We start from the raw sequence: 12,642 nt of genomic DNA on the forward strand, positions 1-12,642 counted from the left end.
CGGACAGCAGCAGGTCCGACTCCTAGACAGGGGGGCCACAGGGCTCCGCACACTGCCCCTGCCCCGAGCACCATATCTGCACTTGCCTCTCTGGTAGCGTCTGAGCTGCTCTCCCTGCAGTGGAATGCGTCTTCCACAGCAACTGGCAGTAGCTAGGTCGATGGGAGAATTCTTTCACTGACCTAGCCATGTCTACACCAGGGATCAGGTTCATTTAACTATGATGCTCAGAGGAGTGAATTTTTCACACTCCTTTGCACCGTAGCTATGTCAACCTAACTTGTAAGCATAGACCAGGCCTCAATCTAGGACAAATTTTTGCCACTTACAACACTGGAGACTGTGGCAGCTCTTTTGTAAATCTCCCTTTGGCATGCCAGTGCCTAGCTGTCTTGGGATGGCAGGTCTACAAATTGTTAATCAGACACTCAGGAAAGAGTTAAACAGAAGTATAGATATAAAAGTAGAAAAGCTTGCTCGCTCTCTCTCAATTGACTAGCAACTCCTTTCACTTCCATAGTTCAGACATTCAGTAATGCACAAAAATCCACACACCAGTCTTTCCTATTAGGCATTTTCTTATAGACTCACAAAGGTGGGTGAAGAAAGTGATTTACTGTGCCATGTCCTGCCACTTCCCATGGCCCAGTATAAGATCAATCCCTACAGTACATTTTCTACTGGTTTGGGGAGTCTGGGCTTAAAGCGTCTGAATCTCATGTTTATGTCACGTTACTACTCCCCAGCACACTTGTTGGAAGTGCTGAATCCATTTAGATTGGAGTATGGCTATTCTTCTCTTTTACACTGGAAGCAACTCAGTGGAGAACAAGCAATACTGCTGAAGCTTTGTGTTCCCCCTGAGGTGATAAAAACTCAGAATTCCAATGATGCAGCCTACTTGTCAGGTGCTATTAAGAGATCTTCTCCACCTCCCTGGGGCAAGGCTGACAGATTCTATCTTCGGGGAAAGTCTTAGATTCAGTGAGGAAACTAATTATGGTGACTAAATTTCTATTCTAATCAGTTCATAAATCTCTTTCAGGTCTCCAAAGATTAAAGCATAAGCTGATTACACTGACAGCAGAGGGTGACGGAGTTGGACTCCTGTCGGGTGTCAAGGCAAAGGAAAATTCTCCAGATAAAGGAGAATACCCTTGCCCCTGTTGAAAGCTAGAGTAAGATTGAATGCCTATTATATTGTGAATATTACTGTCCACAAAAATAGCACAAAGAAAATAAATCTTTTTGGGACATTTAAATAAATAACGTGGGAGAACAGATCTAGCACAAGCAGTGAAGCGACATATTTAAGTTTTGATGCTACTTTGTGATAAGCATTGTACTTTTCATAGACCAAAATGTCAGTAGTTTCAGACTGTAATGCCAAACTCAAACATTTTTAACGACATGCTCAAGTGATTTAAATAAAACTAGGTCACTCTCAGAGCATAATCCTTTTACCAGGTGTGTCATGCTGAGCTGAAACACAGCAATCAAAAGATTAAAGACTCAAAATTAAATTGATTTTCCGATGAAAATCAATCTTGGGATGAATTCTCTGAGAGCCAAGTTTCTAGACAAACTCTGCAGCTGTGGTTACCAAAATGTCTATAACGTTTAAGATCAGTGGTTCACTCCACCTCTGAAAGGAAGTGGGGATGGATGCCCTCCTTACAAACCAACTGCTACAGCACAGTACTACTCTATTGACCAATACCTTACTCCACCAATATCCCCCAGGTGTACTCAGAACCTGCTCATTCCAGTGACTACATTTTATTTACAATAGCCTGGCAGAGCCCTGAGTGAGCAAGCTAGATTCTGTTCTAAATCACTTATCATGAACAGAATTGTTAACGGACTTCATAGAAATACAGGCCTGGAAAGGATCTCAAGAGGTCATCTAGTCCAGAGCCCCTTGATCTGAGGCAGGACCAAGTAATCCTAGATCATCACTGACAGGTGTTTGTCTAACCTATTCTTGAAAACCTCCAATGACGGGGATTCCACAACCTCCCTACATGACCTATTCCAGTGCTTACCTCTGCTTATAGCTAGAAAGTTTTTCCTAATACCTAACCTAAATCTCCCTTGCTCCAAACTAAGCTGATTACTTCTTGTCCTACCCTCAGTGGGGGAGGACATCTGATCATGGTCCTCTTCCAAACAACCTTTTACATATTTGAAGATTGTTATGTCCCCAACTCCTCCCCCCGAGACTTCTCTTTTCTAATCTAAATGTGCCCAATTCTTTCACCTTTTTCTCATAGGACAGGCTTTCTAAACCTCTTATCATATATGTAGATCTCTTCTGGACTCTCTTCAACTTGTTCACATCTTTCTTAAAGCCTGGTGCCCAAAACTGCCAAGTAGAGTGGAACAATTACCTCCTGTGTCTTACATACAACACTCCTGTTAATACATCTCAGGATAACATTTTGCTTGTTCATAACAGTGTGAACCGAATGAGCCCACCTTGACTTTCAGAGCTGAGGCCGAGAATGAAGTACTGCCAGAACAAACTAACAAGAAAAAAAAAAATCAAATAAAATTTTACTAGTAAATTGTGTTTACTTAATCTAGAGATTAAAACATAGAGTTTTATGTTTTATGTCTGAAAATGTGTTTTCAGAGCAGAATCACCCTTTAATGAGAGATTACTGTATTTTCAGGATCATCTATTTAGTTCTGTAATGTACCCACTGTTTTACATGTCAGTGCAAAAGCTACTCATGAACAAGATTCTGTATGGGAAGTTAAGTGATAACAGCAAGGTTGAGAAGCTAAAATGTAGACTAACTTCGGAAAGAAACAGTTATTACCCTTTTATTATTTTAAAAACAAATAAAAAAAAGAAAGCTTGCAAACCCCATTTACATACGTTCTCAAAACAGAAACTGTATTGGCTGCAGCTGATAAGCTGCACCTTTCATAGCCTTTCTTCTGCTTTCACCGCTATCAGCACAGAGTTCCCCTCTGTCCATTCTTGGGAGAAAGTAGAAATGGAAAGGAATGTGGGTAACTGGATGCCTCAGTGAGAGACTTTGGCTAGTTAGGAAATTAATAATGGAATAAGGAGAAGCCTTTCACATCCAATTCACCAATGTAAATTTGACTCAGATTAAAGTAGCTGTTATTTGATGACTGTTTGGTGGCCCATGTGAAACAAACTGGATGATCTCCATCTAGTTCCTAGTGAGCAAATGTTCACATAGCAGTAATTGTCCCCCATGTTGACTGTTCCACTAGAGAGGTAAAGAACTGAATGGGTCTTGGAGACTGAACTATTCCCTCACTCCTAAACATGGTCCCTCCAGGTCAAAGCTGAGGAACATTAATACGGTAGCGTGGAAGCTTGTATTAAAGGTGTCTATTTAGGTTTTGTGGATAAGGAGTGTTTTGATCTACAGAGCTACCAACCAGTCACCAGACAGAATTAAAACCTATCCACACTAAAAAAATTATTACCTATATCACAGAATCATAGAAGATTAGGTTTGGAAGAGACTTCAGAAGGTCCAACCCCCTGCTCAAAACAGGAACAATACCAACTAAATCATCCCAGCCAGGGCTTTGTCAAGCCGGGCCTTAAAAGCCTCTAAGGATGGAGATTCCACCACCTCCCAAGGTAACCCATTCCAGTGCTTCACCACCCTCCTAGTGAAACAGTGTTTCCTAATATCCAACCTAGACCTCCCGCACTGCAACTTGAGACCATTTTGTTCTGTCACCACTGAGAACAGCCTAGTTCCATCCTCTTTGGAACCCTCCTTCAGGTAGTTGAAGGCTGCTATCAAATCCCCCCCCACTCTTCTCTTCTGCAGCCTAAATAACCCCAGTTCCCTCAGCCGCTCCTTGTAAGTCATGTGCCCCAGCCCCCTGATCATTTTCGTTGCCCTCCACTGGACTTTCTCCAATTTGTCCACACCCTTTCTGTAGTGGGGGGCCCAAAACTGGACACAGTACTCCAGATGTGGCCTCACCAGTGCCAAATAGAGGGGAATAATCACTTCCCTCGATCTGCTGGCAATGCTCAGACTAATGCAGTCCAATATGCCGTTAGCCTTCTTGACAACAAGGGCATGCTGTTGACTCATATCCAGCTTCTCATCCACTGTAATCCCTACGTCCTTTTCTGCAGAACTGCTGCTTAGCCAGTCGGCCTCCAGCCTATAGAGGTGCATGAGATTCTTCCATCCCAAGTGCAGGATTCTGCACTTGTCCTTGTTGAACCTCATCAGATTTCTTTTGGCCCAATCCTCCAATTTGTCTAGGTCACTCTGGACCCTATCCCTACCCTCCAGCGTATCTACCTGTCCTCCCAGCTTAGTGTCATCCATGAACTTGCTAAGGGTGCAATCTAGCCCATCATCCAGATTATTAATAAAAACAACGAGGAGTCCAGTGGCACCTTAAAGACTAACAGATTTATTTGGGCATAAGATTTCATGGGTAAAAAACTCACTTCTTCAGATGCATGGAGTGAATATATATATTGGCACATGAAGAGAAGGGAGTTACCTTACAAGTGGAGAACCAATGTTGAAGGCCAATTTAGTCAGGGCGGATGTAGCCACTCCCAATAATTGATGAGGAGGTGTCAATACCAAGAAAGGGAAAATTGCATTTGTAGCGAGCCAGCCACTCCCAGTCCCTATTCAAGCCCAAATTGATGGTGTTAAATTTGCAAATGAATTTTTGCTCAGCAGTTTCTCTTTAAAGTCTGTTTTTGAAGTTTTTTTGTTGAAGTATGGCTACTTTTAAATCTGTTATTGAGTGTCCATGGAGATTGAAGCGTTCTCCTACTGGCTTTTGTGTGTTACCAGTCCTGATGTCTGATTTGTGTCCAGTTATTCTTTTATGTAGAGACTGTCCGGTTTGGCCAATGTAAATGGCAGAGGGGCATTGCTGGCACATAATGGCATATATCACATGAGTAGATGTGCAAATCAATGAGCCTCTGATGGTGTGGTTGGGTCCTATGATGGTGTTGCTAGTGTAGATATCAGGACAGAGAAGGCAACAGGTTTTGTTAAAGGGATTGGTTCCTGGGTTAGTGTTTTTGTGGTATGGTGTGTAGTTGCTGGTGAGTATTTGCTTCAGGCTGGAGGGCTGTCTGTACGCGAGGATTGGCTGGCCTGCCTCCCAAGGCTTGAGAGAGGGGGGGTTCGTTTTCCAGGATAGGTTGTAGATTGTTGATGATGTGCTGGAGAGGTTTTAGCTGGGGGCTGTACGTGATGTCCAGTGGTGTTGTGTTATTTTCCTTATTGGGCCTGTCCTATAGTAGGTGATTTCTGGGTACCCGTCTCAGTCTGTTTCCTCACTTCCCCAAGTGGGTATTGTACTTTCCCTGACCATTTTCTTGTTGCTAACATACCTGTAGAAACCCTTCTTGTTACCCTTCACATCTCCTGCTAGCTGCAACTCCAGTTGTGTTTTGGCCTTCCTGATTAACCCCTGCATGCTTGAGCAATATTTTTATACTCTTCTCTAGTCATCTGTCCAAGTTTCCACTTCTTGTAAGCTTCCTTTTTGTGTTTAAGCTCACTGAAGATTTCACTGTTAAGCCAAACTGGTCACCTGCCATATTTGCTATTCTTTCTGCACATTGGGATGGTTTGTTCGTGCATCCTCAATAAGTCTTCTTTAAAATAAAGCCAGCTTTCCTGGACTCCTTTCCTCCCTCATATTAGCCTCCCAGGGGATCCTGCCCATCAGTTCCCTAAGGGAATCCAAGTCTGCTTTTCTGAAGTCCAGGGTCCATATTTTGCTACTCTCCTTTCTTCCTTTTGTGAGGATCCTGAACATAACCATCTCATGGTCACTGCTGCCCAGGCTGTCACCCTCTTCTACTTCCCCTACCAATTCTTCCCTGTTTGTAAGCAGCAGGTCAAGAGGAGAATGTCCCCTGGTTGGTTCCTCCAGTAGTTGCATCAGGAAGTTGTCCCCAAAACTCTCCAAAAACTTCCTGGATTGTCTGTGCACTGCTGTATTGCTCTCCCAGCAGATGTCAGGGTGACTAAAGTCTCCCGTTAGAACCAGGGCCTATGTTCTGGAAACTTCAGTTAATTGTTCAAAGAAAGCCTCGTCTACCTCATCCTCCTGGTCCCGATGGTCTGTAGCACACGCCCATCACGACATCACCCTTGTTCCTCTCACTTCGAAATGTAACCCAGAGACTCTCAACAGGCTTTTCTCCAGTTTCATACTGGTGCTCTGAGCAATCATATCGCTCTCCTACATACAGTGCAACTCCTCCACCTTTCCTCCCCTGCCTGTGCTTCCTGAACAGTTTATACCCATCCATGACAGTGCGACATTCATGTGAGCTACTCCACCAAGTCTTTGTTATTCCAATCATAGTTCTTTGACTGTGCTAGGACTTCCAATTCTTCCTGCTTGTTTCCCAGGTTTCTTGCGTTCATGTTCATGCCCCTAAGGTAACTAGCCGATTGCCCTACTTTCTCAGTATGAATCAGGAGGCCCCCTCTGTTGCACCCTCCTCCTTGTGTTTCCTCCCGGTATCCTACTTCCACATTTACCTCAAGGCTTAGGTCACTGTCCCTATCAGAGCAATAGTGCACCTGGGCCGTTTTCAGCACTGGGTTAGGCAATCATCTAGATAATGTGGTGGGAGAATGCCAGCACCCTGTGTCTCCAGCAGAGCTTACACCAGCATTAGTACCGGTGCAGCTGCCCTGTTGTTGCATCACAGGTACTAATGTTGCATCTGCACCCCTATCCCCACCCCGTCCCCCCTTGTAAGGGTCCCTCATTTGGCGCCTCCCACCCCTCGGGCTGGCTCCCCCATGAGGGCGCTTCGATTGGGTATGAAATCTAATTTCCAGGCGCAGCCAGGCCGAGCGGGGCCCTACGACGGCTAACGCCGGGGGGAGGGGGAGCCTCCTTACATACGAGGTTTGCCTGGTCTTTTCAGCTCCACACCGCTGAGCGCCGAGAGCCTCGTGCACAGCAGAGCCCCGGGAACCAAGGCCCCTGCTGCCGGAGCGGCGCTAACGGGACTTCGGGGCTCGGCGGGGAGCTGGATGCAGGGCTGCGCCTCAAGGAGTGGGGAAGAGGAAAGAGGGCCCCGGCAGCAAGCTCCCAGCAGGGAAAGGGGTTCCTGAGGGTCCCCGGCCCCCCTCACCGGCTCGGCTCCGAGTCTCGGCTCCGCCATCGCTCTATCCCAGGATCCCGCGCGTCGGAAGTTGTCAGTTACCAAGGTTACTAGCTGCCCCGGAAGAGCTTAGAGGAAGAACCATAGAGAGGAGTTTCAGAGTAACAGCCGTGTTAGTCTGTATTCGTAAAAAGAAAAGGAGGACTTGAGGCACCTTAGAGACTAACCAATTTATTTGAGCATGAGCTTTCGTGAGCTCATGCTCAAATAAACTGGTTAGTCTCTAAGGTGCCACAAGTACTCCTTTTCTTTATAGAGAGGAGTGAATCGCTGGCCCGACAATCCGCAGCGGCCGCAGGAAGGAGCCCCAGAGAAAGCCCCGCTCCTTGCGGAGGCCGCGTCTCTCCGCCTCAGGCCGGGGAGCCCCGCCCCTACCCACACTGGCCTCTAGGGGCGGGGCCGATAGGGACTTCACCGCTGCGTCCAGCCAATCGCTGAGCCACCCCTGGGGGCTGCCCTGGCAACAGTCCCCTACTGGGTGCTGCGGCTGGTGCTCGGCCCGGCTGGCTGGGAGCCGCCAGCAGACACCAGAGCTCGCGGGCACTAGGGGGCTCGGGGGTGACAATGGGCCCAGCCCAGCGCCGCCGAGTGCTCGCCAGGGCAGAGCGTGTCCTGAGAGCGCGTCCGCCGGGAGCCAGTCACGGGGAATCCCCGGCTGGGGGCGGGCGGGCGGGGCGAGAGGTGAAGTGAATCCGGAGCTGATTGCGGGACGGATCCCCAGGTTGGCCGGGGGGGAGGGAGAAGCCCGGGCTGCCTGGGGGAGCGGAAGTGAGCCGAGGACTTTGCTCAGCTGTCCCTCCCAGGGGGAATGGGCGGGTAGAGGGCGCAGGTAACCCGGCTGTGGCACGGGGCCCGCGGCCCTGCCTGTCAGTGCGGTTGGGGCAGGCGTGGCGATCGTTATCAGTTTTCACTTACAGTTCACTGCAGGGTTGATTATTCCTGTGTAGTTTGTTATGTAAAGCCTAGATCAGTGCTTTCCCGCTGTTTGCATTCAGCGGGTTGTAGGGGCTAAGGCCTCAGAGCACGAAGGCAGCACTTCTAGCCCACTGATTTGAATGAAGGTGAGGGTCCTAGAGCCCTCTGAGGAAGTGAGCTGTAGCTCACGAAAGCTTATGCTCCAGTAAATTTGTTAGTCTCTTAAGGTGCTACAAGTCCTCCTTTTCTTTCTGAGGATCTGCATCTACCTTGTTTTGACTTAGCTAGTGGAGACTACATTATTTAGAATAGCAGCATAAAAGAATGGGTAGGGCAACAGAATTTAAAATGTAAAGTATTCTAGTCAATGGGTGATCCTATGGCAGTGGTAAAGCCTGGGTGAACTTAAACCAAAGCTGATAACAGTAAAAGCTTTAATTATTCTACCTTCTGTGGACCCATTTCCAATAATGATGATACAAAAATTTCCATGAACTTCAGGGAATGCAGGATCAGCTCATTATACTCAATGGAGCCACATCATTGGCTAGAATTAAGGCTAGAGTAGTAATTTTCCTTGCTTCTGATTTTGCACGAGCAAGTCTGAATAAAAAACTAATTAAAACCGAATCTTCATACTTAAACTGAGTAAACTGAACAGCATAGATAGGACTCTGAGACAGTCGCTTCAACCAGTACCGGGTTTACAATGGCGCAGGTTCACACTTGGAAGAGGCCCACAAAGGGTTAATCCAGCCTGGGCCACAGCCCAGCAATGTGAAGAGTCAACAACTTCCCTGCGGCAGCTGAAACACTCAGCAGCCTAGGGAGCGCAGTGCGCAGGTGCAAAAGGGACTGGGTGTTGCAGGGTTTGCTGGGAGTTGTAGTTTGCACGCCGCCGGGACTCTGGGACCAGCGCTGGAGGTGCACTACTAATTCCAGAATGTCACGTGTCATGCTACCAGCCACCCCAGCTGAAGTGGTCACACCGGACCAAAAAGAAACCCCAAGCAAGGAAATGGTCTGGTGCAGGGAGAGGTTCCTGGCGCTAATCCCGCTGTGCTCCCCTCCCCCTTGAAGCTCCTGGCTCCCCCCACTATCCTGGGGCGGTGGGGAGCTGGGGGCAGGCCCCCAGCGAACGTGATGCCTGGGGTCTCCTGGGCACTGTCTCGACCCTGCACTTCAGGGTGGTGGTGGTTGTCTGTGGTCTCTGGGAGGAGGGGGGGTTGTGATAGGGGGGCTTGTCAGTGCTGCCTGCTGCACCCCCTGCCAGTGGGAATGCCCAGAAACTGCCCCCCTGCACACTGGGGAGGGGAGGGAGCACAGCCCAGTTTTGGGGGAAAGGGGCAAGTTAGGGTGTGATGGGGGAGTTGGCAGTGACTCTGTGTGGGGGCTGTAGGAGAAGAAGGGTGTTAAGGTGGGGGTTGGCGTGGCAGATGGAGGGAGGGGAAAGTCTGGGTTGAAGGTGGGGGTTGGCTCAGTGTGGGGGAGGTAGCAGAAGAAAAGGAGGTGACAGCCCTGGGGTGAAAGTGTGTGTGGGGAGGTGGGCAGTAGCAGGGAGATTGAGAGCCTTTGTTAGGGGGTAGTTGTGTGGGATGGGAACAGTAGGAGGGACCGGGAGGGGCAGGAGAGCCCAGGTGTGAAGATTGGGGTAGGAGCTTGAGGCTGGATTGTGGTATTCTTTGTGATAAAGTGTGTGTCTCTCAGTGGCCCTTTCTCCCTGCAAAAGATGGGCACCAGCAATTTACCTTCTCACACTCTGCCCCAAAGTTTTGTAAACATTATTGTACCAAAATAGAAAATGCAGCTTTCAAAAAATGTATTTACGAAACATAACTTTGGGTGGAGCAGGTGGTGATGGGGAGATGCAGGTGCGACACCACTGACTGCTACATCCAGGCTTAACGTGGCTCATAAGTGTGCTAATTAAGCACTTGTGTTCAGGGCCCCAAGCGGGTCCTGAGTGTTTAAAGAAAAAAGAAAGAACTAACAAACAATCCCCCTCCCACACAAACCAAATTCAGTGGTGTTCTGGGTACATTGATGTTAGCCAAGTTTGTTCTCTATGGGCTGAGTGGAGGTCTCAGTTTGTCTTAAAATATCTTGTTTTTGAATAAATGTTTTCATTCCCATCCCAGCAATACCACATTTACTATGGCATCAATGGTGCTGTCATGCTGGGCCCACACTTGGAAGGGGCTGATCACAACCACATAGGGGCCCACAAATAAGTTTGGTGCCAGGCCCACAAAAAGTTGATCCAGCCCTGACTTCAACTGAGGCCTGATCCTTAAAAATTAGCTTGAGCTAGCTATGGTATTCCATGTTATGAAAAATTTATAGTTATGTGGACCTAACCGCTGTCATAGAGAAAGTTGACAGAATAATTCTTCCCCCACCTAGCTACCATATCTTGAAATGGATTAATTGCATTGACACACAGAAAAAACCTTCCCTCCATGTAGGAAGTGTCTATACTACTGTGCTGCAGTGCCGTTGTAGTAGCTGTAGCATAGAGATGCCCAAACTCTACCATTAAACAGCAGGAAAACTAAGTTTGTAAACAGTTTATAACAGCCTGTAGGAGCCAGGTGTATCCTATAGCTTGCAGGTGCTAGTTAGAAGAGAACACCTACAGACCTTGGCAGAAATGGCTGTGAAAGTCTTAACACCTCTGCTGTTGGCTGCCTTTCTATTCACCGAACTGGGTATCAGCTCTGTGAAGAAAAGGTAGCATTGCCATGGAAACCGCAGCCACCAGCTGAGTTAGAATCTGTTGCCAGGATCAGCTGCTGGTTTACAGGAAAATGCCTCTCTCTACCTAACCCCTAACACCCACCATGCTGTTAGAACTTAAGGGAGGAGAGTTCACAAAAAATATTCAAGCAGCTGAAAGGAATGAGGTTTTAGTAGAGCTACCCTAGGTTTCCTTCATAGGAGGCTAGTTACCTGGCACACCAGCAATCCCAAGGTGGCTGAAGGCACATATCCTAAACAAAGTGGAGAGAGTACCAATACCTGGTACAATCAGCCATGAATTACTGGCAAGCTATATAGTAAGTTATTGTTTATGTATGAAGTATGGCTACTTTTCACACTCACCAGTAAAACCAGCCAGACTAGTAAGAAACAGAAAGCACTATCAATATGCAAGTTTGGAGAGGCCAGCATAATACAAGGAAATTTGTTGTTCTGCTCTGAAAAGTGGCTATGTGAAAATGGCACCTTCCTTAACAGTTGCCTCCTATGTGCAACCATGACTTCTAAAATGCCTCCTCCCACACCCTTTTTAGGCCTGCGTAGCCTTCCTTAGCACCCTCGACAACCCTAAAAGTGGCTGGATTCTAGTCCTGTTTATGCTTTCAGAATTGCTTACCAAGTTTTAACTACAGGCCCAAAGTCTGACCTCAGTTACACTACATAATGCTGCTGAAAGCAATGGGCTCAATTGGCTGCACTATATGCAGAGTGACCTGAACAACCTCTTGCAGGTGGGGATGTATTAGAACAGGGGTGGCCAACCTGTGGCTCTGGAGCCGCATGTGGCTCTTCAGAAGTTAATATGCGGCTCCTTGCATAGGTACTGACTCTGGGGCTGGAGCTACAGGTGCCAACTTTCCACTGCTCAACCCCAGGCCCTGCCACCCCTTACCCCAAGGCTCCTGCCCCTTCCTGCCCCCTCCCCTGAGCCTGTTCTACCCTTACTCCTCCCCACTCCATCCCAGAGCCTCCTGTACACTGCAAAACTGCTGATCGCAGGGGGCAGGAGGCATGGGGAAGGAGAGGGAGGTGCTGATCAGCAGGGCTCCCAGCACACAGGAGGTGCTGGGGGAGCTGATGGGGGCTGCTGATGTATTACTGTGGCTCTTTGGCAATGTACATTGGTAAATTCTGGCTCCTCCTCAGGCTCAGGTTGGCCACCCCTGTATTAGAAGATAAACCATCTTGACTCATGCATCCCCAAGCTGGGATTGCTGGGCTAGCAGTTGGAAAATCTTTTCACTTATAAAATGAGCAAGTTCAAGCTGGTATCAGACACAAACCTAGAACCCCATAAGGGCACGCAGTCACTAAGGGCCAGATTGTCAAAAGGTATTTGGCACTTAACTCCTATTGAAATTCATTCAGGCATGTAAATACCTTTGAGGATCCAGGCCTAATTAGAAAGAAAAAGTGGCTAGTCAAACAAACTAAATCAGTGGCAGTATAGACAACTGAAAACATGCTTGTGACTTCTTGTCAAAGATTCCTTTACAGGCTAGACTTGGACTGAGACAAAATTGAAAGCCATTAAAACCAAAAACCCACAGTGAGTGGGCTCAAGTTGGCTAACTAGTGATACTCTAGTAGTGTTAAAAGCTAAGTGACCCCAGCAAGCTCGTTTAAATGGCTTGTGTATTCTTATTGTATGGTTTACCTTGGGAGAGAAGGGTTCACATGTTCTGGCACCCAGGGCAGTGATTCCATTGCTCTCTCCTTTTGGAGCTTACGGAAGGTGGGTCTTTTAGACAGAGAACAGTATATCACAAAAGCACACAGGGAATTTT

The 12,642-nt window shown here is 47.6% G+C and overlaps 1 protein-coding gene across 8 annotated transcripts in view; it reads right to left on the reverse strand.

Moving 5' to 3' along the window:
- Positions 1-7,567, reverse strand: part of BBS4 (Bardet-Biedl syndrome 4) — a 100,928-nt gene extending 93,361 nt beyond the window's left edge. For 2 of the 8 annotated variants that reach the window (XM_037910414.2, XM_043523423.1), the window contains exon 1: positions 7,151-7,196. Coding sequence is in view for 2 of the 8 variants with exons in the window: in XM_007056462.4 (XP_007056524.1) it covers positions 7,151-7,180 (30 nt within the window). In the remaining 6 variants the exon portion in view is untranslated. Of the gene's footprint in view, positions 1-7,150; positions 7,276-7,444 lie in introns of those variants that run through there. The other 6 variants (XM_007056462.4, XM_043523422.1, XM_027818867.3 and 3 more) reach the window with 6 other exon arrangements.
- Between the last annotated feature and the right edge of the window lie 5,075 nt (positions 7,568-12,642).

The sequence above is a fragment of the Chelonia mydas genome, chromosome 10, assembly GCF_015237465.2.
Source record: "Chelonia mydas isolate rCheMyd1 chromosome 10, rCheMyd1.pri.v2, whole genome shotgun sequence".
Lineage (NCBI taxonomy): Eukaryota > Metazoa > Chordata > Testudines > Cheloniidae > Chelonia > Chelonia mydas.